General features: G+C 44.4%; 2 protein-coding genes across 6 annotated transcripts in view; both read right to left on the bottom strand.

Annotated features, from left to right (window-relative positions):
• sdc3 (syndecan 3) overlaps positions 1-1,840 on the bottom strand; it is a 43,903-nt gene extending 42,063 nt beyond the window's left edge. The window contains exon 1 of the mRNA XM_085395743.1: positions 1,301-1,840. Within this exon, the coding sequence (XP_085251869.1) occupies positions 1,301-1,354 (54 nt within the window). The 5' untranslated portion in view covers positions 1,355-1,840. The remainder of the gene's footprint in view (positions 1-1,300) is intronic.
• A 2,063-nt stretch (positions 1,841-3,903) lies between these two features.
• pum1 (pumilio RNA-binding family member 1) overlaps positions 3,904-27,622 on the bottom strand; it is a 29,806-nt gene continuing 6,087 nt past the window's right edge. The window contains exons 3-23 of one of the 5 annotated variants that reach the window (XM_085395122.1): positions 25,555-25,677; positions 24,844-24,912; positions 23,601-23,706; positions 19,270-19,463; positions 18,891-19,063; positions 18,532-18,796; positions 18,351-18,444; positions 17,856-17,954; positions 17,564-17,706; positions 17,181-17,319; positions 16,958-17,092; positions 16,264-16,563; positions 14,321-14,563; positions 13,281-13,575; positions 11,627-11,756; positions 11,297-11,431; positions 10,494-10,631; positions 8,324-8,449; positions 8,000-8,121; positions 7,340-7,532; positions 3,904-5,758 (exon numbers count right to left, since the gene is read on the bottom strand). In XM_085395122.1, the coding sequence (XP_085251248.1) occupies positions 5,627-5,758; positions 7,340-7,532; positions 8,000-8,121; positions 8,324-8,449; positions 10,494-10,631; positions 11,297-11,431; positions 11,627-11,756; positions 13,281-13,575; positions 14,321-14,563; positions 16,264-16,563; positions 16,958-17,092; positions 17,181-17,319; positions 17,564-17,706; positions 17,856-17,954; positions 18,351-18,444; positions 18,532-18,796; positions 18,891-19,063; positions 19,270-19,463; positions 23,601-23,706; positions 24,844-24,912; positions 25,555-25,677 (3,354 nt within the window). In that variant the 3' untranslated portion in view covers positions 3,904-5,626. The remainder of the gene's footprint in view (positions 5,759-7,339; positions 7,533-7,999; positions 8,122-8,323; positions 8,450-10,493; positions 10,632-11,296; positions 11,432-11,626; positions 11,757-13,280; positions 13,576-14,320; positions 14,564-16,263; positions 16,564-16,957; positions 17,093-17,180; positions 17,320-17,563; positions 17,707-17,855; positions 17,955-18,350; positions 18,445-18,531; positions 18,797-18,890; positions 19,064-19,269; positions 19,464-23,600; positions 23,707-24,843; positions 24,913-25,554; positions 25,678-27,622) is intronic. The other 4 variants (XM_085395124.1, XM_085395125.1, XM_085395123.1 and 1 more) reach the window with 4 other exon arrangements.

Genomic DNA, 27,622 nt, shown 5'->3' with positions numbered 1-27,622 from the left:
TCTATGTTGAAAGTGTCAATATCGGTATTGGTATCGGCTGGCCCTGCATTTACTTGGTATCAGATCGATATCAGCATTTGCAGTATGGCACTAGTGAGAACAGCTCGGGACCTTTAACAGGAAGTAGCCATGAATGAAGGTATAAAACTAAAACTGCAGATGAGCTAAAAATAAAACAGCAGGGGAGACGTGTTAAAAACCTCCAGCTTCTGAGTCTTGAAACTCAAAAGTAGATCTGGATCTTGATTTGTGTTTTTGGCGCTATCCTCGTTTTCTCTCAATGATTCAGCGAGCTTCCTCCCTCTTCCTCCACCCCCTCCTGCTGCTTATGGGATAATTCTGGATTAATCGGTAACGGAAAGTGTGGGCGTGTTACGGGGGGCGCGTGAAGCTCGGCGTGGATAGTTCCGGAGAGGAGATAGGTGTGTGTGTGTGTGTGTGTGTCTGTGTGTGCGCGCGCAGAGGAGGAGGGGGGAGGCTCGCGCATTCCCTAAACAGCTTGCCTCCTCGCGATTCCCGATGACATCATTCCATCCGAGCACTCGTTCGCGGACCGCATCGCCGTTAACTTTCCCGTTACCCCACCCACTTTGTGCCACAACCACATACCGCCGCGGGCTGTCTCTGTCACACACACTTATAACCGGAGAATGCCCCCCAGTTGGATTCTGGCATCCGCACAATGAGGGCGCTGATATCTGGGAAGTAATGGAGCACCCCTGGACATCCAGTCACAGGCACACCTTCTCTCTCTCTCTCTCCACACACACACACACACACATCGTCCTGCAGCGCGAGTACCTGGTAATAAAGTCGTTAAAACCGCAGTATGACTGGAGCCCCCAAATTAAGGGCAGGATGTTGAGCTGGTGACACAGACACCACAGAACGAGGCACCGCACTAACACCCGTAATCAAGCCCAATTAGAGATAACCCGCTAATTAACCCCCCCCCCCCCCCCCCCCCCCTCTCCTCCACACATGCACGCACACGCACCTCCTGACTCCAGGGGACACACAGGCCACAATAAATCCCGACATTGAGACACAAAGGCTGGTGTGTGTGTGTGGGGAGGGGGTGTGCAAGGGGGTAGCCGCCCCCCCTCCTTAACAGGAGTCTGGAACGGCCAATACGGATCCTGGGTCGAGTGTAGGATTTCCTACCGATCACCGACGCGCCGCCACTGTCTCATTAACGATAGCGCACTCACACACACACATACACGTGTGCGCGCACCCCGACTCCCGTGTGCGCAACGAGAGCTCCCCGGTTAACAAAGGATGTAAGGCTCGTGCTTACCGTGGTGGCGTGAGCAAGCAGCGCCGTGAGCGCCAGCAGCCAAGGCAGCTCCATGGTCGGGGTGCGCGGGCACAGCCTCCCGGTGCCGCCGCCGATGCTGCTGCCTTTACCGGTGTGGGAGGGGTGGGGGGTTCTGGGAGGTGGAGGGACCCCCAAAAAAGAAAAAAAAAGCTGCTGCTGGCTGTCGCCGGCTCCTTGCTCTCGGTGCCTCAGTAGTCTGTCCAACTTCAGAGCGAGCCGCCCGTCTGCGCGACCATCCGTCCTTGTAGTCGGGCTTTTTAATCCAAGGCTTCACGCGCTCCTGCTGCTGGTTCCGGTCACCGCTGAAGCAGATTTCCACGATGCCTTCCGAGCTGTCTGTTTCTGCGAGTTTTTGCGCTCGAAATCTGATAATTTACTACCAGAAGAAGCCAGACCTCGTCTCTCTCGCTCTCTTAATACACGCACGAGCTCTCTCTACCTCTCTCTCTCTGAACACACACACACTCTCAGGCTCTCTCTCTCTCTCTCCTCCCCCTCTCCGTTGAGGGCAGGATGTTCCGTATGGCGACGCTGGCCTGGGAGTTTGGCAGGAGGAGGGGGTGTGTATATGTGTGCGTTAAAAGGAAGTGTAGGGGTTGGGGGTGGATCTCCGCGTGCAAGGGCGAGGATGCCCCCTGCAGCTCGGTTAGGCACCCGCAGCCCCCCTAAAACAAAACAATAAGCAGTCTGTAAATTCACAAGCAGCGGACCGCGGTGTTGGTTTGGTTAACCGCTCACACACCTTTAACGGTCAACCGCGCTCCTGCGCCGTGATTGGCTCAGTCACACCTGCGCCTGTACGTAAGAGGGGTTGATATCGCGCGATAACACCCCCCCCCCCCCCTTCCCTCTCGGCTCTTGCAGTATGGTTAGCTGTTATTGCACCGCAGCAACCGGAGTGGAAACATTTAATGACCCGTCATATGCTCAAAGTTGTGTTCGCCACTTTTACAACCACCAGCGACGTCTGAAGGTGAACTTGAGCGTGCCTCCGTTTGGTTTCTCAGCTCCACCTGCCACTGCAGACCACGTGTTCCCTCCTTATCCCGAAATTAGCCTTGGGAAAATGTTGAATTGCATCTGATTGATTGCGAAAGACTATTAAGTAGGTTTTACCTACCTGTGATTAGTGGGATCAGAATGCTTTGTTAGGCTTATAAAATGTGACCTTTTTTAAAGAAAGCACTGCCAAATAAAGCCATCAGGTGTGTCTTCAAATAAAACTCGGTCTGATGTAGATTCTGGTAGTCTTGGGTGTGTTCTCCCACCACGTTCGCAGTGAATACATGTTTAACATATTGTTAAAAGTATTCACTCATCTGCCTTAAGGCAGGGTAGGGTTTAATATGACATCGGCCCACCTTTTCCAGCTATAACAGCTTCTGTTCTGGGAAGATTTTCCACAGGTTTTAGGAGTGTGTTAATGGGAATGTTGACCTTCTTCTGGATGTGTATTTGTGAGGTCAGATACTGATGTTGGACGAGAAGGCCTGGCTCATAGACTCCGCTCTAATTGGCGTTTTATCAGGTTGAGGTGAGGACTCGGTGCAGGCCAGTCAAGTCTTTCCACACTAAACGTGCTTATTCATGTCTTTATGGTCCTTGCTTTGTGCACCGGTCATGTTGGAACAGGAAGGGGCCATGCCCAAACTGTTCCTACAAAGTTGGGACAATTAAATATCTTGGTATACTGAAGCATTAAGAGTTCCTTTCACTGGAACTAAGGGGCCAAGCCCAACTCCTGAAAAACAACCCTACACCTAGAAACTTTACACTTGGCAACCGCCAAACCCTGATTCATCCATCAGATTGCGAGACGGAGAAGGGTGACTCAGAGAATACATCTCCACTCCTCTACAGTCCAGTCGTGGCGTGCTTTACACCACTGTAATATTGTGCTTAGTGATGTAGCCGCTCAATCATGGAAACCTATTCTGTGAAGCTCTCCAAGCACCGTTTGGAGCTCCTAAGAGCGACCCATTCTTTCACAAATGTTTATAGAGGCAGTCTTCATGCCCAGGTGCTTGATTTTATACACCTGAATCCTACGATTTGAATGGGTGACTGAATACTCTTGACAATATATTGCAGTCTGTTTGAATGACAGCACTGGAGGACTACAAGATGGATGTGTTCTGACTGAGGCCTGTTCAACACTGCAATGCAGGCTGATTATCAGTAAATTAGGACTTCTTCTCCACTGACCGTAGGAGGGTTTTCACTCATGCTCTTCCTATTGCGATCACATAATGAGCATAAACAGAGCAGGGAGTCAAAAATAATAGAGGCGGTTTTTGGTACACATTACTTAAATTGTTCCCGACTTCTTCCATTCAGCACTGCTGGTTTGTCAGTCCTTGCGATGCCCCATTAAGGTGCCAGCCTCATTAATCAGCCACATTTATGGGAGAAAGTGGAGCATCAGGACCAAACGCCCTGCTCCCCTCTCTTGACTCTTGCTGTGTAATTGCAGCCGTATCCATTCGGTAGACATCGAACACACGCTACGGCACAGAGGATCCTGTTTCTCGATTCAACATAACGAGAGTACCAGACACACAATGAAGCACAGCGGAGGCGGGTAAATTTTCAAAGTTTTTTTTTTTTTGTTCAGTTTGGTTTCAAAATAAAGATCACACAATTGTTTAGAGACAATCTACAACAGGAGTTACAAAAAATAGTTGCCCAGGCAATAAGCATACACAGGTTCTGTTAACTATACACATATGGTTACAGGTGTGCTCGTAGTAAATATACACAAGGCTGCTCCAAATGTACACCGCGCTGTGGCGGGCGGCCTCTCTCTCACCCAAAAGGACATGGACAGTATGATACAGCACTTACAGCACTAGAGAAAATGCCAAAAAAAACCACAAGAGTCTCCTCTGTACAATCCACGCGTTTACCCCTGAAAACAGTCATGGGTAACTGAGGAGTTTGGGGGGAGAAGGGGAAGGGGGGTTTAAATGAGTAAAAGTTATTTCTCCCACCCAGCCAGCGTACTCAAAACACATGACACATTTCATGGGGTAAAGCATTCCTATAAAAAGATCTTAAAAAAGGTCAAAAAGTCCCCCCCCCTCCCCACCAAAACAACAAACAAACAAAAAACAAACCAGAAGACACCACTAATCTATCCGAACGTGTCCAATTGGGAGTCGGCGGGAGATCGACGTCTTTAAGTTAAGCAGTGACGAGATAAAGATAAAACCAAGCGTGGCGAATCTTTGTACAAGTACAACGCTGTATAGAAAGGGCTTTTCAAAACAAAATTTGATATTACAATTTACAATATACAACAACTCATATATCACAACCAAGGAGGTGAGAATATACACTGAAATGCACAGTTTTTTTTTTTCCTTTTTTTTGTCCCCCAGAGTGAGATTTTTTTTCTTTTTTTTTTCTTCTTCTCATACCAAAAAAGGGTGGTAAAGCACTTTTACATTACAAGGGTTTACAAATGTACAATTATACAGTCAGAAGTATGTGGTCACTACTAGGATACATTATAGATACAGATTCAACATCAAAAACCAGAAAAACTACAAAGTTTTATATATATATTTATATATATATATGCAAAGGTCTACACCAAGTATACACGTTATATTTATAGAAGCAAGACCAGAAAACGAATCTCCCATGCTAAATGATCTGTCTGCTGGTTAGCTGATGGTGGCGCGCGCGCATGTGTGTGTCTGTGTGTGTGTGTCTGTCTATGATTCGGGGACGTCAGACAAATTAAATACTCGTTCCATCTCATAGTGGTAAATAGCTAGAATGAGAGGAGGAGGAGGAGGAGGGGGCTCTAGGATTGTGTATGCAGCAGTAGCAAAAAGTGAAAGATTTATCTTTTGAGTTTATCAGAAGCAAAAAAGGAAAAAAAGAAAAAAAGAAAAGAAAAGGAGGAGTGGGGTGAGTAGAGTGGGTCTCACCTCTCCTTGTTCACCCCCTCCTGCCACCGTCGCTGCCTTCCACTGCACCCAGTTTACAGACTGGAGTCCAGTGGGCGGAGGGGTGCCAAAAATCCAACCACGAAAAAAAAAGAAGAAAAAACCCAACCCACCAACTAAGGCTGCCTGTAGCAACAGGCTCCTCCCGAAGGGTTGTCATGGAAACAGTGGTGGGAGGGGTACACGATGTCCTCTATGAGGATTTGGTGGGGTGAAGTGGGCATGATGCTTTCTGAAGGGTCAGACGAGGGGGTGGGTGGGGTAGACATGAAGGCATGAGGAAGGTGAGCTGAAGGGTGGGGAGGTGGTAGACATGATTTTGGGGTGGGGGAGGAGGAGGGGGTTCAGTTTACATGATGCCATTAGGAGGGCCGCAGAGAGGACCCAGGTCAACGCCGTTCTTCATGTAGTACTTCTCGAGCTTGGCGAGGATGTGTTTTCCATACGTGTACTTCCTCAGCGTGGAAATGTGAGGCCGGATCTGTACACACACACACGCACACACACACACACACGTTAGTCAAAAATTGATACAAATTTGCTCCTTTTCGAGTCCCCTTACATGCATGCAGACCTCACATCAGTGACGAGGCTGACATTAACTGAGGTTGATAGATGCCAGTCTATAAACCGACTGAGCAAACATTACTAGAAGAGTTAATAAATAAAGGAATAAATAAAACCCAGCTCTCTAATTTCGCCCTCTGATTTGCACTCACTCGACACTTTGTTAGACACATCTGTTCAAGTGCCAATCACAAGGCTGAATAGATTTAGGCACGTAGACACAGCCAAGGCGAGCTGCTAAAGTTCAAAGTGAGCATCTGAATGGGATTTTCCTGCACAGCCATCTCTAAAGTTTACAGAGAAAATATCCAGTGAGCAGCAGCTCTCTGCTGAAAGTGCCTTGTCGATGGTAGAGGTCAGAGGAGAATGGCCAGGCTGCTTTAAGCTGATAGGAAGGCAACAGTAACTCAAATAACCCCTTGTTAGAACCAGGTATGCAGTAGAGCGCACTGTGTCAGTCCTGTCAAGTAAGAACAGGAAACTGAGGCTAGAGTTCGTACAAGCACATCAAAACTGGACAACAGAAGACTGGAAAAATGCCACCTGGTCTGATGAGTCTTGATTTCATTCGGATGGATGGGTCAGAATCCGGTGTAAACAACATGAAAGCACCAGCACTTGTTTATTCTACGCCACGAAGAATGAATGCAGCCCTGAAGGAGAAAGGGGGCCTAATCTGGCACTCGCGAGATGTACCTAATGAAGTGTCCGGTGAGTGTACGCATTAATGCAAACTTCACTGAAATGTTCTTTCCCATTATGGATGGAGGTCAAGCTAGCAGACATATTTGTACCTTAATAGCTTTAGAGGTAGTTGCTACTTGGACACAACAACAGAGTGCATTAGCTGGATGAGCTCTCATCAATCCAACCCACCTGCACAGTTTTGCATTAGTGACGGTTGGTGTCATTATAGTTTTGTTCGCGTTAGCGATCTAATTTGCTTAAAAAAAAAAAACCAAAAAAAAACAAAACAATTCACACTGCTGAATTTAAGACTGCTGAATTTAACCCTGGGGAAGCTGAAAAGCTTCCCTAGGGTTTGACATCTAGAGCTGAAACAAATAGTCTCGGGTTTATAGGTTTTATAGCCGAGAACAGCTTCAATTTATTCACCTCTTATTCCTGTTCATGAGCTGAATTAAACCATCTTAAATCACTTTGAGCTTCGGGCTGTTTGGGGAATAAATGAATGTGCTGAACTTTACACCAACACCATAATAAAAATGACTATTTCCAACCTTTAAATCACAGATACTGCATTTGATTGCTCTAAAAAGGGTGAAATGTTCAATGATTATCCTTCAATTGTAACACAGAGCAGCGCTCTAAACGCCAGAAAACACCTCCTCATCCAGAAAATGTCAAAGCTATACAACAACGACTTCCCCATAAGTGACTGCAGTAAACACTGAACAAAAGAGGATTACAATCACATCTTTTATCCCAACATTTAGACGGGACGCACGATGACACCTCTGGCCCCTTTACCAACCTTATGCATTACGATTTTGCGCTGCGTTGGCTCGGCCACATCGATCATCTTCTGCACCACATAGTTGGCGTACTGGTCCTTCATCATGGTGTATAAGGCACTGTGGGGGCCCTCAGTCAGGCTGCACACTTCATCTATCAGTACGGCCCGTTCTGCCCGTGACGCATGGGTAACACACTTCTCAACCACATTGCTGGAGAAAGGAGGAGGAGGAAGGGGGGACAGTGTTAATAAAAGCCACAAGAATAGAGGAGTGAGAACACAAGCAAATGTTTTCCCACACCAACAAGCCTGTCTCTGCATATGAAGTACCTGTAACCCAATTTGATCATTTCTGGCCTGAATTTTAAACAACAGCAGGTGACTTAAAGCTTAAAGAAGCTCCAAAATCACATTAGATCATCTACTCTGTAATGTGTGCCTATGGTGTAAATATAAAGGCTGTACCATGTTTGGTTCATGATCAAAGTGTCTGAGTAACAGATGTTATCATAAATATCGTAACGTCCCCCAGGCACAGAAAAAGTTCCTTATCTGATTGCAGGTGTGAAGAAACCAAAGGAAAACCTCTCAAACAAAGATGGAGCTGACAACGTGCGCACGTATGTGTGTGTGTGTGTGTGTGTGTGTGTGTGTGCGCGCGCGTGCGTTGGTGTTTACCTGGCAAACTTGTGCTGGCTGAGTCCCAGTACATTGCCTCTGATCTCAGCCACAATTTTACTCTTATCCTCGGCTCTGCCGTGCTCCAAAACGTGCTGGATCACGTAGTTGCCATATTGGTCCTAAATAAAACAAACCGCAGACACATTAACTAAAAACGTGAGAAGGACAGCTGGTGGCTCTGATGTCACATCAAACACAGCCAACTTCAGAAATCTGGAGGCTCCGAGAGGAGCTTTTTCCCCTCTTTGAGCTAACTTGAAATGTCATTATCCTGAAAAATATAAAGCTGCAGTCAAAGACTGACAGCGCTGAGTGCCTCACCTGCACTAGCTGCTCTGTGTGCTGATGGAGCTCCTCCAATATGGGCAGCGTCTGCTCGGGGAGGCAGTGTTCGAGAATGCGCTGGATCACTCGGCAGCCGTAAGGGTGAGTGGAGAGGGCGAAGACCTGAGAGACGCGTGTAGTTGCACATTTTTAGTCATTCCGCTCACAATCGCATATCAACTCAAGCTCAGTGAGGTGAGATGAACTCAAACTGTTTTCACTTATGGTGTACAAAGCGCCTCGAATTATCAGAGGTAGAGCTGGGCGATATGAGATTTTTTCATATCACGATATGTTTTTTTCCATTTCAGGCGATAACAATATCTATCACGATATAAGCCAAATAACTATATTTGTAAGATTTAAATGTGCCGTTGCTCACAAGTAAAATGTGAAATAATCAGCAGCTTGTTTTTAAATATTTATTTCCCATAATAAGTTCAACAGGGTAGATGTACTTAAGGAACATGAGACTTTTTCAGATAAATAAAGGCAAATATTGCAAACTACACAAAAGGCAGCCGCTAAAGCGTTTAAGTTTCAAAATAGAACAAACGAAACAGACTACTAAATTGTCAATTCCACTTAGAAACAAAATATTAATTCTAAAAATAAATCTTAGTTTGTTTTACAGAAGAACAGACAAAACTGACTAACTTTTGTCAATATCAAATAAACTGAGAACTAAAAGGAAATTCTCAATCTCTCCTTGTTGTATAGCTGAGCTTTTCAAACAGTTTTAACAGTTACTTTAGTCTGACAAAAGCCGAATGACGAATTAGCGCTTCCAGTCAGAGACTGAGGCTACGTCCACACGTACACGGGTATTTTTGAAAACGGAGATTTTCCGTTTTCGTTTTAAAAAATAATCCCGTTCACACGGAAAGGCAGAAATGAAGGAAAACGCTGCTATGAACATGCCAAAGCAGCAGGTGGCGCTAGATTCCTAACCGTGCAGAAATGTTGGCCAATCAGAAGTCTAGAAGCCTCGGTGGGAAAAAGTTAACAAAGCTGCGGCATAGAAGCAGAACCGAGTCGTATGTGTGGAGGGACAGTAACTGTGTGTATATGTAAGCATTTAAACACTGCAGAGAGTAGAATTAACAGTAACAGTATTGTAGAAATTCATTTCACCGAAACAATAACGTGGCGCACAGTGTGACGCATGCACCAGTTTATTGTATTTCCAGACTTGCTTTCGGCACAATTTACAGTGCACGCTACTCTGTTTTTTGTCAGACTTGAAATAGCCGAAATACCTTCACACTACGGAACTTCTATGGCTCTTCCGTTCGACAATCTCTCCGGCATTGGAACCATCATCGGTTTTCTCTTCGGTCACGCTCGGTTGATTTTTCTACTCGGCACACTCATTTCCTCCATTACGCGCTGGCTGCTTCCCAAACAAACACACGTGCGGCTTGGCACTTGTGCTGTACGTAGCAAGTCACGCGACGTGACGCTGCGGCTGTGATTGGTTCAGCTCTGCGCTACTGAATTTGGATCGGCTGACCTTTTTTTTTTTTTTTTTTTTTAAGAGGACAAGAGCGGCGAGGTCTATCGCGATAGCTTAATTTCTCTATCGAGTAAAAGTTATATCGCGATACATATCGTTATCGTTCTATCGCCCAGCTCTAATCAGAGGCATACTTTTGCATACCCGGCCCACCCCTGCAGGGAAGGTGAAACACAGATTCCTGACATGCTTTCAGCTACACAAACAAATCTGAGCCACCGGGTACGAGACGTGCCGTTACACAACATGCAAATGCTCGAGAAGCAAAACACTCACACGGTGGTAACATTTACTGTCAGAGCGCCGAGTCGAGAAACCGAGACCTTTCATGTGTAGACAACAAAAGGATGATGCACGAACACACAATCTTTATTTTAACACTTTATGCTAATGTAACATTTAGCTTGTAGGTAGGTAGAAGATGGCTGTCGCCACTGGGCTGAGGTTTCTGTTGCCAAGGCAACATACCCTGTCCCTGAGAAGAAAAAAAAAAAAGAAAAAAAAAAAAGGCCTGAGCATGTGTGTATGTGCTTTGGCGGTGACAATATGCTCGCTGCCTTCAGGCAGCAGCAGCGAGTGTGTGTGGATGTCAGCCATGCGCTGGCGTGCTACAGTGACTGAATGTGGAAATATTTTTTTGTGCAGACCGACCTGTCCCTTAAAGGCTTCGATGATGAAGTGCAGCGCATGAGGCTGGACACATTCGATACACTTCTGCACCACATGGTTACCGTTCTGGTCCTTTACGCACTTCAGCACGTGGCCGTCCAGCTCCCGCACCATCTCGCTCTGCAGAGACGAAGAAGAAGAAGAGAGGGACAGAGGGGAGGCGGAGTGAGGAGAGGGACAGTAATTGTTTGTGAGAAATCAAATATTGCCTGATGGCATTTTTCAGCCTCTCCTTCATTTTTCATTGCGGCTCACAGCCAGACAAATAACACTGGGCTTTTAACAGATGCCCTGCAGGAATCTATTGGGGTCTATTAAGCAAAGATGGATAACTTACTTCCTCACATACACACACAGAGAGACCCTATCCTAAAACACTGACTTCAAACTAAATTATTTCCTGTTGATATTCCTCTAGCTTTATCTGAATAGCACCAGTTTACATTTGCATATAAACTGTGGCGACTTTAGCTTCATTCAACGCTGATGATAGAGTGCATACAAGGAGCCTGCTGTTTCACAAGGGAGCGCCAACATAAAAGCTCAGCGTACCTCTTCATCGATGCTGCATTCTGCTGTATAAATAGAAATGTGTTATCTATGAGCAATGTGCTCTCACTCACAGCTGAATTATCAGCACGTGGATAATAGATGTGCTAACAAATTGGGACACTAGGATATTTCCCCCTTTTCCCCCCCGCCTTCAACAGAAATCCAAGCGCAGCAGAGTTGTGACAGGATAGATTTATTTAGGGTCATGTTTACACGCTCACAAGTGTACTTACAATAACCTGCTGATCCGAGGGGATGAACTCCAGAGCTTTCTGAATGACCCTGCAGCCGTACATCTGCAGGGCCAGAGACAGCACGTGACCTCGGATTCTCTCAGCGAGAGCCAGCTTCTGGTCCAGGCTGCCAAACTGAAACGCACAAACAAAATGAGCCTCTAATCCTTTTGACAATATGCAACACCACACATGTAAGCAAAATCAGACAGGCTACAGAAGCTATTAAAGCTAGGCGTGGTTCTGAAGAATAATCGACTGAGACTTTCCCATAAATTTAACGTTGGTGTTTCAAAGGCACACGCAGCACAGCATCAACTGCACACACACCTCAAAGAACTTCTGGATGACGTAATTCCCAAAAACATCCACCATGAGCTGGTAGGCCGCCTGCAGGATCTCGCTGAAGACGAGCTGGCGCTCTGCTGAACTGGCTCGCTCCAATTTCAACTGGATAAACCTTTAAAAGAGAACGAGGATGAATAAAAGTATATCTTTTAAATTAAGTTCGACAAACATCTTTTGTTCTGTTTTTCCCCCCTTCTTCTTTTTCCTGTCTGCAATGTATACAAGCCTCATGAGAAAATACACAGACTCTTCTCATAAAATCAACCAAGTGCATAAAGGGGATTTACAAAGTTTAGATGAAACTGGAGATGAAGACAAACACGTCAGAGCAATAAAGCGAGACAGATGTCCTGAGACAGAACTGAGAGAGAAGTGCTCCAGTTTCTTTAACCTGAGGGACAGTCGGAGTGGAGACGGTCCAAAGAGGGAGCTGAAGGAAGTGAGCAGCCTGTGAGGTGAAGAGATGGATGCCCGGCGAGGAGAGAGATAAAACAGACTGAGATGGTGGAAAGAAATTGTCTGGGACGTGCAGATCGGGCATGTTGATATGTTCACAGATGACTTCAGCAGAAAAGTCTGCACATGTCTGGACTGCGTCACAGTGTCGGGCAGTGATGGTTCAGTGACAACACTTTTCTGTCAGTATCAATGTTTAATATAGAGGTTACTTCATGAAATTAAAGAGCTTAATCGCCAATTTTGTCTTCCTTACACTGGCTCCTCATAAAGTTTAGGGTTCAATTTAAAAATCTGGTGATCACTTCATAGCACAACACGTTCAAATGTCTCCATACATCAGTGAACCACTACAATCATGTTGGCTGTACATAGATCCAGTGACCTAAGATCTGTTGACACTGTTAATACCTTTACTTTAACAGAAGCTTAGGATGCACCGTTTCAGACGTGGCTTTATTTATTTTAATCGATTTATACCATTTTAATTCTAATTACTCTGTATTGAAAAGCACTTTGTAAATTTTGCTCTTGAAAAGGACTCTTCAGTCACACACCAACTGTCAGAGATCAATATGTGAGAAATAAACCTGCCATGCAAGTACATTATCGATGGGCACTGCTACAGCTCACCTGGCTGAGAAGGTGACCTCCCCCTGTGCTAAACCCACGACCTCGTCCCACTTCTCTCTCCAGTCTTCATTGTCCTGTCTACTAAAAATTCTCTGTATAAGTTAATGTGTCTAAAGACAAATAGACTCAATGGCCTGATAAATTTGCAAGTTATTACTTGAAATTCAAGCACAAGCGATGATTTGGTGTGTTTAAACTGCTGGTAATACAAAATGAACAGTCTGGAGGCTTCAGAGTCTACAAACACCCACTGCGAACGATTAATTGCTAAAGCGGCTGGTATATTAATCGTGCAGCACATCATTAGTCGCAGCCACAGACAGACTTTACTTTTTGTGTCTACTTTTTCATTACAACTTAACTGGCACTAGTGGTACGCCTAAAAGTTGACGTTTCACAGTAACACATCCTGTCACATACTTGTTGTGTGGTATCCTATTAACCTGCAGTTATTGGGGCCTCCAACTGACTGCCATTACTCATGGGACAGACTTTCGGGGGAATTCAAAGGTGTTATTTTATACTGGAGGTAACTGCCCACACGTACCTGCTGCCGTGCTGATCCTGGCTGAACTCCATGATGTGGCCGGCGATGTCTCGGAGCTGCAGGTTGGGATAGCGGTTGTTCCTGAAGTCCTCGAGCAGGCGGCTCCGGCCTGATGGCATCACGTCCGACATGCCGTAACGTAGCCGTGATGATGGGAAGAGCTGGCTGCTGGGGGAAAAGAGGGAGGAGCCCGAGCTGGCGGCGTTGCGGTACTTGGCCTCGGCTCCTGGAGCTGCGGAGATGAAACGCCCACTGCCATTGGTCAGGCCTCCTGAGGCGTCAGAGAGAAAGGGGACTGTCACAAAGTCAAATGAAGAGAATATGAACCTAAAAATACATCACACACAAATAAGTACCAATAGGTACTACAACAGTAAACGCAAGTTATACAATGAACATCATTCAGCCTGTCTGACACAGAATTAGCTGAAAATATATGGAATTAATCCTTGAAGTTGAGCAGTAGATATTACTACTCAAAAACCTGTGTTCTTAGATAAACTTGGTGTCTAGCTGAGCATGTCAGTGCACGCTTGTTTCCTTCCTTTGAAAAAAAACAAAAACAAAGAAGTTCTTTCTGATTGGTTGAATCTGTACAGAATGACAAATCTGATGCATGTGAATGAATATGCCACAGCTAGGTAATCCATCCGAGTCATAATGAAGCCTCGCCCTGACTGTCAGTTTGTTTAATTATCATTCCATCAACACTGATTTGCATTAAAATTCACTCTGCCGACTGTCAATCACGCAAAACAAAACACTGCGACACAATTTATAATTAGTCCCTCAAAACATGCTGCCGTACAAATCTTCAGCTCCATTTGTTAGTTTGGAAAACTGAACAACGGCCGCTTCTCAATTAAGCCAGACACATCTTTTACTAGAATAAACTCTAAATGATGCATATTTGTTTACATTATTGTAAAGCTTTAAAAAAAGTTCTGGTAAGTTAAGTAAAGAAACCATCAACTGATAAAACATCATTATAAACCAGCAGCACTCCTAATTAACACAACATCCAGAGAAAAGATGCTTACCAAGATTGAGGTTGGATGAGGAGCTGTGATTGGACAGGGAGGGTGGAGGTGTGAGGGAATGGGAAGGCCCCTGGTTGGGTAAAGGCATGCCCACAGGGCCAGGGGATGGACTGAAGCCCAGGGTGCCGTTGTAAAATCCTCCATGACCAATCGGGGTGAGGCTGGAAGGTGTGCGTTTATACAAATCGCTGTTGCCTGTCAATGAGTCCCGTCTTGAGCCACTGCCACCACTCGAGTTGGCCACTAGAGGGAGACAAAGATATGAATTCAATCAGGTTATCTGTTTGTATTTATCAGTAACTGTTATTCAGTTTAACTACTCACAGCTACATTATACATTGGCAACAATGTTCCCTCTAATTTTTCATGTGTCTGAGCGAACACACAAACTCCCTGAGCGGTCCCTTGGACCACTGTGAGCAACAGCAGACGTGTGCACTGTGGTCACGCCAGCATCGAATCCATCCAAAGTTACATGGTTTATTAAAATAATCAAATTACAGCATTTACATTTATGTTAGACTACTTTTAATTAACTGCTTTAGCCCACTTACAATGAAAATGTAAACAAATCTTGTTCATGACCTGTGTAGCATGTTAACACTATTGGGAGTAAAAATAACTTGAACTCCAATTTTGAAAACAAAACTTTCTCTCTCTCTCTTTTATAAAGCTCTGACTTGTATTATGAGTCTGTGGTCTGGGAGAGAGTCCTGTAACTCTCTGTCTGCAAAATACAGTATATAATGATACAATGCTGGGCAATTAATTATATAGTTACTTCTTTAAAAAAGTAACTGAGTTACGCAAACAACGTTTTTTGTAGCCGTTTACCTAAAACTGTAGCCAAGGCGTTTTTTTAAATAAACATTTCAAACTATTTACAGAACAATCAGCTGTTCTGCATCAAATTTGATGCCACACAAATTATTTGTGCCACTCCAAAAAATAATTTCTTTCCACTATAAAGGAGAACAACAGTCTGATACCTGCAGGCCTGACAACAGCAGATGTATCACTCCTGTAACACCTGTAACATTCAGCAGTCGCCTCATTGTTCTGACACACACAACAAAACTATTGACTACACTACACACTAACTACACAAGACAACACACTAACTTTAGACTCCAAACACGCTAAACTTTGCAAATCTCTCACATCTCAGAACACCGCTGTCACTCCTAAAACTTCCCCCCCTTTCTAAACAACTAGATGCCACGTTACCATATCATTTTTTGATTGATCGACATGCTACATTTTTCCACCAATAGGAAAGGGTGGGGTATTTTGGTTTTGCTCACAGGCGGAGAGTGCTTTCGAACATTTTCCTTATAAAACGCAGTTTTTACAGTTTCTTCCCGCAGTAAATATAAACAACGATAGTATTCAGGAAAAAAAAAAAACACTGCAGAAATTTTTATCATAACTCTGGTTTTACGCGGCCTATCAACATAATTTAAAAACTGGTATAAAGTTCACACTTTTTCCATCAATTGTTCGTCTGTCCTGCTCACATCTCCAATGGTTGTACACGTTGTTATTAACGTGGCTTCACTCCACATCAGCCACGCCGCTTTGCTAGCTAAAACACCGGTGTCGGCACATAAGGACGCTGTCATAGCCTGTCGACGACGCTGATTAGCTGTGTATATACGAATGTGAATCGCATCATTGGCTGGACTATGGGATAAGGTGGCATCGTTCTAATCCCATACGGGAGCAGCCAGTCACTTACTGACTAACACTGCAAAACAGAATTGTTAAAGTATTCATTTTAATTTCAATTCAGGTTAGATTTTGTTTCTATGCGCAACGCAGATTTTCTGTGCAATTGCGCACGCGCGCAGCTTAGAGGGAACATTGATTGGCAAGTCACTTAGATTTATTTTAAAAGACCCCAAAAGAACCAAAGATATCATGTGGAAAGAGTGCATTCCCACCTGCAGTGCCAAACCCTCCCAGCGTGGCCCCCAGAGTGGCACCGAGAGAGGATGAGGCTTGCTGGCTGAAGCCCAAGGAGGCAGACCCTGGTCCAGGCTGGGCAGAGCCTTGTGAGAACAGAGAGGAGCTCTGGGAAGAGGAGCTAAGGGACGAGGATCCGTAGAAGGAACTTCCTCCCAGAGCGCCACCGGGGCCACCCTGCTGCTGAGGCTGCTGGGATGTCATGGCACGGAAAGGACCGTTAGCCCCGCCACCAAGACCGCCGTTGGCACCACCAGCAGAGGCTGCTGCAGCAGCAACTGGAGACGGGAAACAATCCAAGTCAATCATCTCATAAAGCAACAAAAAATTTATATTGTGTTAAGTAAACGCGTCGTTGAAGATAATCGTAAGATTGATTTCTTTTACTTCCCTAACAATGCTTTCAATCACCTCCATCAGTGACGTAAACCTTGCTTTTTAAAACTCAGTAACACTCCCTCATGGGAACTCCTTGTGCAAATCTAAGTCCAGACTTGAAAGTACATAGTCACAATCCCATAATTGCGTGCTCTGGTTAGATGGGACATTTAGAACATGTTGTTAAAGGCCACAATATGTAATCTGCTGTTTTGTGTGCATGACAGTCTCGTTTATTGCAACAGAGGCAGGCTGGGCTTCTGACCACACGCTCCAAGTGAGCTGCTAGTTTACCTGCTTGTGCTGCAGAAGGCGATATGATGACGGAGGCGGGGGCCATGAGGCGGACGGGGCCACTCCTGGCTCCCGTGTTGACCACCAGGGCCCCTGTCTGATCATAGTAGGCTGCGGGCGCCAATACTGGATACCCTGAGAAAGAAGATTTTGACATGTTTCTTTCATATAGATGACGGGCGGCAGTAACGCATAACTGAGCTGTTTATAGTTTTGCACTCACCGGGTACTCCTGCTGCTAACCCCTGCCCAAAGGCGAGGGCTGAGTTGACTGCTGCTGCTGCCACCAGCTGGTCATTTTGCTGACCCTGTTGCCCTTGGCTAGGGGTCAAAGGTCGCTGATTTCCTCCAGCACGCATCACCTTTAGAAAGTAAGAAAAGCAAAATTCTGAATTTGTTCCGTGTAGAATAAGAAACAAAGCTCAACCGCACAAATGGGAGAAGAACAAGTAGCAGTTCCCTGATTTGCTTATAATCATTTAATAATCAATGAAGAGGTCTTTGTCTAAATGCACTTTTTAACTGGCATGAGAGACGAGCGCTCACAGAAATATTTTGAGCCGGTGGGAGCCCGTGTGTCAGTTTTCTGTCGGACAGTCAACTGACCTGCTGTTGGTTCTGCTGGCCCTGGCCTGCTGCCTGCTGATTGGCTGAACTGTTGGCTGCAGCAGCCTGCTGCTGGAAAAGGTTGGCTGGATAGACACCCCAGGGGGTCACACCGTAGTACTGGGGGGGCATCACTGCTGGACCTAGACACAAAGAGATACACAAAGTAGCTTTGAGATATGGCAACAGTGTCCATATTTATGGATCAACATATGAAAATTACATTTTTGTTTTGCATTTAACAGAAATCTAAACGGAGGTGACAGCGCGTCTAAAAAGAAGAACGTCTCACCGAGTGTAGCTGCTGCTGCTAGGCCCGCTGCGTATGGGTCTGTCCCTGGCGGCGCAGCACTGATGATGTAAGGATTGGGCACAAATGCTGGAGCCAGACCTGGAAAACACAAGGAGGGTAAAGGTGGACCAGGGCAAAAGGGCTTTACATAATACATGAAGGAAAATCACAGGACTTGTTGTGAAGCTATGGCATAACTACTTAAGAGACTCGCAACGATGTCATATTTACTAATCAAATCTCAATCTTTAAGGCATTGTTTTATTTTAAACTGAAAGACAAACAATAAAAACAGCCAGTCTATACACCGAGCCGGGGGGTCAAGCTTTGCAAACATTAGTGGAAACCCTGTGCTACGAATACAAATATACCAGAAGAAGAAGCTGGCCAATCATCATGAAATGCATGTGACTGTTTGTTTTTGGGTAGTTCAAAGATAATGCGTGCGTGAAGCCATACAACCATCTGACATGCAGTTTAGACAGACACACTTACCAATGTGAGGCTGCTGTGCGGCTGCCAGTGCATACTGCTGTTGCTGGGCTGCTGTTAACTGCTGCACTGCTAGGGCATTGTTTCTCTGAAACAGCTGCAAACAGCATGAAGAAAGGTGAACCATAGGTGAGCTGAGTGCTGTTAACACACGCTAAATAACTCCTCTGTCTGGTGATCTTACCTGCTGCTGGTTAGTGTAATCAAATAGGCCCACAGTGGGTGCAGAGTCCATGGGCATCTGAGAATTGTAGTCAAACTGAAGCGGCTCCATCACAGACTCCATGGGGTCCATGGTAACACCACCTTGTTCCACGCCAGAAAAGTCATCAGGAGGTTTGGGAACTCCGCCACCTCCCAGGGGTGTCAAACCCTCAGGCCCTACGCCCCCGGGACCACCCAGCAGATCACCCTCTGGGCCGGGAGCCGGCATGCTGCCCGGGGGGCGACTGCATGGAGCAGAGGTTCGGTTAATATCTAAAGGGTACCAATCATTTCTCTAAGGTGTGGGTGTGTGTCCTCTTGTGTCACGCAGATTTTTACCCAAACTCTTTGACGTCCACGTCGAGGCCGTTCTGTACAGGCAGCCCATTCGGGTTGATGACATCGCTGATCACATCAGATTCACCTTCCGTTAACTCTTTTAGTTTCTCTCCCTCAAACGTCGTCTTTGGCTTCTCCCTCTTTTCCTCCTCCACCTCTCCATCCCTCTGACCCTGTGTGACGGAGAGAAAATGATACAATGAGACCAGATGCACAGTGTTGCTCCTCTGCTGTACACACAGAGGAAGGCGCAGGAAGGACAAAGTGACACTGACAAAAACTACACGTTGTCAGTGGGAGAAAATGACACAATGGGCGTGTGTGGCAGTTACAGTTAGCATGATCAGGGAAACAGAAGTGTTTGAGTAATGACACTTACATAGGGTCCTTTTCGAAGACAGGAATCCAGTTTGTCAGCCGGTGAGGAGGACAGAACGTACTCTACCATGCTAACCCCGAGCCCTCCGCTCTCAGACCGTGGAGACATCACAGAGCCCACCCCGACTTCACCACCGCCATGGAAACCTTGACCTGGCCGACGGGACACCATGATTGGCTGAGACACCGAGTGATCTGCCGTGAGAGGAACAGAGAACGACACATTTACTCAGCAAACTGTGCAAGCAAAAAGTAGCAGTTTTCAAAACAGATGGCTTGAAGATTTTTCAATAGAAATGATCATCCGGAGCAGTAACAACATGTTCAGTTGTTACAGATGTGCTGGGCGAAATAACAAAGCTCCTGATGTATTTGATAGATTCATAAGAAATTAGGATATCAGCAATATCAAATAATCTTAATCCACTTACACACAGTGCACAAAATCTGAGTAACTTAAACTCAACGTTGGGCCTGTGTAGGCACTAGGGTTGCCAACCGTCCCTTAAAAAACGGAATCGTCCCGTATTTAGAAACAAAAGTACACGTCCCGTATTGAGCTAATAAGGGACGCACTTTGTCCCGTAATACAGTGAGAATCAAAAGTAGTCTATAAATGTTAATGGAATTAACGCTTTGTTTGAAAACATAATTCCCAGCCCCTCTCCTGCTTTGTGACCAATGAGCTGACACCACACTTATGACAATTCGAGTATGACAATTCAGATTACCGCTCATCTCATTGGTCGAGGAAAGGTCGCTTGCGGAGAAAATACCGGAAGACAACAGATGACCACAACAAGAAGCATGGCCAACAGGGAAACAAACGCCGACACTGCGGTGCACGTCTCGGATGACAGTACACCTAAAGCTGGGCAGACACTGCGATTTTTTTCAGTCACGTTATTCAGCTCTTGCTCAAACTGCACGATTGACTCGCAGGGATTAGAAGTTTGCAGGTCACGATGCAGGTCTCACACTATACGGCCCGATGCTCTGATGCGACCTGAGTGCTCACACTGTGCCAACATAACATGAAGGTTATAACAGAAAATCTGTCGCTCGCTCTCTCTGTCTTTCACTCACACAGACACACCACCATCAACTTTGCTAAATTGCTAATGAAAAACATGATCAGGCAGCTGTGATTGAGCAGCAGTGTAAATCCAACTATTTTCAGGTTGTTGTGGTCGTGATAATTTTGTGATGCCACATCGAAAAGGCTCGGATGAGCTTTCCAAAGTTCTACAAGTGCCTCCATCACTTGTGTCCAGATCACACGCTGCACAGCCGTGCTGCGCCGTCTTTTTCACCGATGTTTACGTGTTTGCGCATGAGCAGTGTGAGCGGCTGTGGTGACACCCTCACGAGCGATTGATGATCGGGAGCTGGTCGTGAGGTGTTAATCGCTTCTCGTTACCCCACGTATACTACACGATGCACGATGAAGGCCAAAATCGGGCCGATCACCAAATCGGTCGCACGACTCAAAAATCGGCTCAAAATGGGCCAAAAATCGCACAGTGTAAGCCCAGCGTTAGAGCAGCAATGTTTGTTCCCCTCAGAGAAAGAAAAGAAAAAAGGCTGCAAAAGTACAGGGAGGACTGGGAAAAGGAAAACACCTGGCTGGGAAAGTGCACGATAACACCTATAAAGCGCACTGCACTGTGTGCCGGCGCACTTTTTCCATAGGCATGCTTCTAGTGGTGGGCACAAGAAGAACATGAGGGGCGTGAAAGCTCGGGGAACCCTTAACCAATTTTTTGTCCACCAGGCCACGGCAGAAGCAGATATGGTATGTAAACACTGGTTTGTTGTTTAAACCCTCTGGTTAAGGTTAATATGGGCATGTGCGGTGAATATCAGCGCTATGTGGCCAGAAGTGTGATAATATCATTTATTTTGTGTAATAAACAACTGCAAGGATGGATGATTACAACAAATAGATGACTAATACATAAAAGTAATACATAGATGAATAATGATGATGAGTTAAGGTGCGTAATCATGGGAACAAGCGGGTTTACAAACAGGAGCAGCTGATTAGCATTAGAAAAGCTGAAATAATACCTCAACTGAAGCCAATTGTACTAAATGCACTATATGTGCACTGTTACAAGAATATTTTTCGTTCTATTGCTTTCTATTAATTTATATAATTTTAAGTTAAGCAGGACAGAGTTCTTTTAAAGAAAGATTTACTTATATTCTCAAAAGTTAAGCATGACAGGCTTCTGTTTAAGAAAGAGACCTGTTTTACTGTGTTAATGTTGTCATTGTGAGCTAAAAATAAATGGCTAAATGATCATTTGTTTCCCATATGGTCATATCACAAAGAATATGCATCTGCTTAAATCAAATTCAAGTCAAATGGTTAAAAAATAATTTCACACACACAAAAAAAGAGCTACCACACTGGGAAGGGTGAAGACAACTGGGTTGCCCGGCCCTGGCCACGAGGTGTCCCTTATTTATTTTTCAGGGAGTTGGCAACCCTAGTAGGCACTATGGCTGATTTCAGTAACTTAATCAGTGCTGTTGGCAGCTTCTCACACACATACAGCAGAGCGCATGTAACCACATGCTGAAACAAGCACTGGCAAAGGGGAAGGTTCCAGTTTCATTACATACTGCACATCACTTTTATTTACCGTATTTTTCATTTTATTTATGTACTGAGGAAGTTTTGGTGTTGCTAATAAATCTGATACAGCCATTCCCACACGTGCACCAGAACTTTCCAAGACCTCTCTTAACAGAAATGTACGGGGAAAATGTTCTGATGCTGTCACATCAGACATTAGCCGGCTCATCCAACAGCTACTAGCTCCCTAAAACAAAACCTGCATGAAATCCATGCTGGATTGAGTAGATGTGTGAATAGCATGGCTAATAGTGAAGTACATTCACTGGTATAGCGTGCATAAATTCTGCCATGTGACATGTGAGAAAAATATCTGTAGAAATATTCCTGAGCTGATTCTACAGAAACTGAAGTGCATATGTGGAAACGGCTCAAAGTTTTAACTAATTTATCTCATTTCATTTACTCATCAGCTTTACCAAAAACATCAAATCAATGTGTTACAACTCAATTATTCATTGGATATTGTCTGAAAGCGTTTTCAGTTTTCACAGGACTCTACGCAGCCCTGTAAAAAGCTAAGCACACTATGATTAACAAGGTTGTAGCAGAAATAGCCCGAAGTCTCTCACACCGTTGTGGGAGGGGGGTTTCACCCACACTTCAGTTCATTGAGGTTTGTGGGCATTTGTTTGTGACGCTCTCCTGAGGTCCTGTCACAGCATTTCAATCAGGCTGAGGTCTGAACTTTGGGCCATTGCAACGCCTTCATTCCTTTCCCCCACCTCACTCATTCTGTTGTAGAGTTACCTTTGTGGTTGGGATTACTGTCCTGTTGTTGCATTTTGTTTTTGCTGAACAGGCACTGTGCATTACAGCCAAACATCTACACTTTGATCCAGAAGTCTTGTGGTTTGTTCAGATGCAAATTTGCAAAGCTTTAGAGAGAGACTTTCTCCTGGCAGCCCTTCCAAATCATGCCAAACTTGTTCAGTCTTTTTCTGCTAACGTGACATACTAACTGAGGCCTGCAAACCAAAATGTAGCGCTTGTTTGGGTTTTGCTTACTTTCTTTGAGCATTGTTGTGGTGGTGGTAGGTGGGGGTGGGGAATTTGCTAGGATTGTGCAAACACACACCTGAATCCTCCAGACAAGCAAACTGACAAAACGTGTTACTGATCTGTTAAGTGCATTTGAATAGCAGCACCCAGCTGTTCCTGACCCACTTAATTCTTATGGAAGGTGTGTTTAGTTTTTTTTTTTTTTTTCTTCACAAGACTGCAAAGAGTAATGTGAAAAGCATTTTTACATGACTGTAATTCATAAAAAAATTAGAATACAAAATGATTTTTTTCCCTTTTTTTCATGAACCAGTGAGTATTTGGCACTCTAGAAATGAGCTAACACGCGTCAGCATTTTTTCCCGGTGCAGACATGATGTACGAGGTGCGCCAGATGACTTGTAAAAAGCCGGGATATTTCTTTTGTCATCCCGTCTACAGAAATAACCACACTGTGTTAATTTGATACAACAGGAATCTCAGATCTCGACATGATCTGGGAGAACACAAGAGATCTCACTCTGACATCAGCCTTTGAGTCTGGCAGGAAACTAAATATATATTTTCCAAACACCTGACAGTGATTGTTTTGGTCGTTTTTGTGCTTAAGTGGGGGGAAAAAAATGCATTCACTCCAACCTTCTCCCTACAGCCATGGCACAAACAGATCCCAGGACGGCAAATACCTGAAGCCCCCCATGCACTGTCCCTCCACTGGTCCAGGAAGATCCCCTTTGGTCCATCCTTCCCAGAGTCATCTGTTTCCCAGAACTTCTTACCAGTTAGCAGCTGCTGCAGAGACACAAGACAATGAAGAAATGAAACAGGTGGCAAAAGAAATGATGAGGTTACACAGATATTGCTGGCAGATGGGAGAACAGGCAAACTAAAAATCAATCCATACAGAACAGGAAGTTTGTACAAGCAGAGCTCTGAGTAGATGGCAAAGACTACAAATGGGCAAACTTCTTTTTTTGTTGCTGCAAACAGTCCGTTCTTGTGTTTCCAGCAACATCTGTACTTCGACCCTTGACTGAACCCCCCCGAAAAAACAAACAAGAACAGGTCATTCTAACTGGATGAGTCAATCAAAAACATAAACTGCTTCTGCAGCAACAAAAACTAGCGTAGAGGAACAAACAGGAGCTCGATGTTCCTGCTGGGAACAGCTTCATGCTTGGATTCAAAAGAAATTCTTGCACCTTATCAGCAGTTCAGTTGTTTATCTTCATCTCTCCTCGGTTTTTATTACACCCAGTGATAGTTTTCTTTTTTTCACAGTAAAAAAAAAAAAAACTTTTGAAACTAATCTGATGTGCATCTTCTGGCTAGAGGGGGCAAAAAAATCCATTTATAGTTAAAAAACAAAGATTACAGAGTCATTTTTGTAAGCTTTTAATAGTCACTCTCACTACTGATATATTACAGTGTATAGCAGCAAAACAGTAATCAAGCAAGCCAAAACTAACTGCAGGCACTGGCCCAACATTAACAGACTTACTGAGTGCAAAATACAAAACAAATAACAGCCGGTCCAACGAGCTCGAATTAATAAGCATCTCTGCTCAATCTCTTCTCGGCTTTCAGAGCTTTTCAGTCTCAAAAAATACAACCCAACACCGCTTTTAGCTCATAAGCAACTGATCCATTTCTATTTTTTTTTCCTCTTGGATTTCCTGCTATTCAAGTTTGACTCACTCCCGGTAATCCATCATGTTTCTATTCAGCCAAATGCCCAAGCTACAAAATACAGGGCAGGCGGTTTAATGTCGCAGTGTTGATCCACGGCGTCTGCCCTCGTCAGAAGCACTCATTTCAACCTAAATTTAGAAGTGCAAACATGAGCAACCAGCCTCAATGCTTCATTATTGGCTGAGGTCACCATCTTCTTCACAATAAGTGACCCTGATTCATCAACTCTTGTCTCACCTCTCCCATAGCGCGTCCCTCAAGAGCGAGAGCCTGGAAGTCATGGTTCAGCTCGTCCATGGAGCGCACCTGCAAACAGAAAGCAAATGAGACTGTCCATTCAGCTAACACTTATCAAGGACTATCAGGACCATGTTAAGAAAATAGATATATATTAGTGATCATTTTGAGAAAGCTGTGGAGATTAAATCTGTCATTTCAACTCAAAGAACTGCCACGGCTGCTAAACCCTCAACAAAAGCCCCTTGTGCAGATGAGTTAGTTACTTTAGAGTTTTAGTTACAAGGAAATTATTTCCCTTTTAGCACATATACTTATCACCACACTGTGTTTAAGGACGCTGAAAAAGATGGTGCAGAGAGATGCATCGGGTGAAATGAAAAAAACGCCCCGAAACTTTCACAAACGTGGAAGAGTTGGAGGGATTTGTGAAAAAAAAGAAATAGCTGGCAATGGACAGATGCAAGGATACCGATGGTTACACCGCCGTGTAATAAAGATGATGTATGTTGCATCACAAGACAACATGACAGCTGATCAGGTTGTGTCACTAACTCATCTACACAAAGGCATTTTGTAGAGGTTATAACAGCAGTGGCAGCTCTTTAACTTTGGCAGTGTTACCAGGTCACTAACAAAAAATTTAATTCCTTTAATGTCTCTGCTGTATGTTGCCACTTGTGCAACATTAACACACACACACACACACACCTGGCTGTCATGGATGTTGTCTCCAGTGGGCCAGCGATGTTTGCCGGGCTGTTCGCCATGCTGCCGCTGGAAGAAGTAGTCTACCATGGCATCGTCCTGGGAACGTCCAGCGCCCGCCACACCCTGAGAGACACAAGTACACACATGCACATTACCCTGGAATTACTGGTAACAGCAACCAGAACACAGTGCCTGAGAAAGACTGCAAACGTTATTCACCAGAGCTGAACATGCTGAAAATATACACAGAAACCAGAGTTCTTATTGTTTTGGGGGGGTTTTCCTAATTAGTTATTTTATGTTTTATTTTGACTTTTTGTTTTTAATATAGTTCAGTTTCACTTTTCAGAGTGAATTTCCTTCTTTCAGTTTAGTTTTTATTGTTTAAGTTTTGGTTTTAGTCTTTTTAATTATTACTGCATGGAGGGCATGTTTCAGAGGTAAAAAGAAAATCAGTATTACAATATAAACACAGCTTTAAAAGCTGAAGTTTTCCCCAGTTAAATATCATCTCTCAGGATGTGTCATTTGGATTTTTTCAGAAATCAGCAGCATCACTCAAACACGACAACAGGCTGAAGTATGTAAGGCCACATCCTCTCAGGTCCAAGTAAGAGGCAATACTTCTGTTTAACAGAAAAGCCTCCAGTCACTTCCTCCCTCCCTCACTTTGAGGGAAAACTCAAAATTCCCCCACAAGACACCACCATCAAAGAATCCACGGTTACCATGTACTGGAAACAGCTGGGCTTACTGTTTGCTGTACACGCAAAGCACAAGACAGCCAGTCAGACCAAATTGTTGCTTATCAGAAAACATTCTTCTCCCCCAAGGATTACTCATGAAAACACCAACCTTGTTATCATGAACTAACATTTTCTACCCTTCAGACTACCTTGGGGCCTTAAAATGTTTCTTTTGCTGTGGAACAAATACAATTTACACAGTGCTGAAGACAGTATATCGTTCAGACCTGTCACAGCAGCATCACAGTATTAACAGATTTGGGGGCCACATTTCAGACTACCAAACAACATTTCAGTTAAGCAGCAGAGGACACTACAGATGAGCTTCAGGAACATTTTTGGCTGTAAAACGAGTACAGCAGGAAATCCAGCAGCGAGGAGGACATAAGGATAGACGGTGTGTCCAAACCAAAGACATGTGACACTTACTGGTTTTTGACCATTGTCTAGCTTCAACATCAGAAGTGACCTTATATGGATAAGAGGCTAGAGTGCTAAGGGCCAAGTTAACAGCTAATGCAATAGGTCTAGGCTGATAGGGGCTTCCCATGATGCACTGAGGGTTTCATCTTCACTCATCTCTTTCTGGTATGTGTTTATCCAACCTTTTGCATTTAATCATCACCATCATTATCATCACCAGAACTTCACTCACCAAAACTGAAGTCCAAACATCTTGGATGGTCTGTACTGCACAAAAAAATCTAAATATTTGTCACATAACCCATAAAAAATGCTCAAAAAGGCTAAAACAACACATACAATGTGAAGTCGCTCAGTCACTGGCTCAAAGTGGTGAATGATGTATAGGAGACTAAACTGAAAAGTTTCAGGAGGAGTTGATTGCCACTATAGAAGCGTAGTATAACATCATGCATTGCACCGAAAGAAAAGGTAGTAGCGCATCACTTAAAACTCCCACAAGATGAAGCTACTTTCTGCTCCTTCTTTACTCACAGATCACCACAGTGAGTAGCTCCAGGTTTGATTTGGCAGATTTTTAAGCTGGACCTTCCTGACACAAACCAAAGAGATTTGGGATCATTTGCTACAAACTGCCGCAAAGTATATATATTCCTTAATTCAGGAATATATGTTTGGTTTATTATGTATTCATCACAGTAATTCAGCCCATGTTGGTTTGTTACATTTTACCTTTGTTAATCTGCAAAATCCTCACATCCAAAAAGGTGACAAAAACTTCAGTAATTTTTCTATATAAATACCTACAAAGAATCAATTATCACAGCAGCCACGAGTTTGTTTGTTTTTTACAAAAATGAGCTGACAACAATGAATTGAATCTTTATGATATAAAACTG

Source organism: Rhamphochromis longiceps, linkage group LG22, assembly GCF_057381845.1.
Source record: "Rhamphochromis longiceps isolate RC_006_pf linkage group LG22, R_longiceps_female_GT1.1, whole genome shotgun sequence".
NCBI classification, from domain to species: Eukaryota; Metazoa; Chordata; class Actinopteri; order Cichliformes; family Cichlidae; genus Rhamphochromis; species Rhamphochromis longiceps.
Note: the sequence above shows the minus strand (reverse complement) of the source record. Positions and strands in the feature narration are given on the sequence as shown.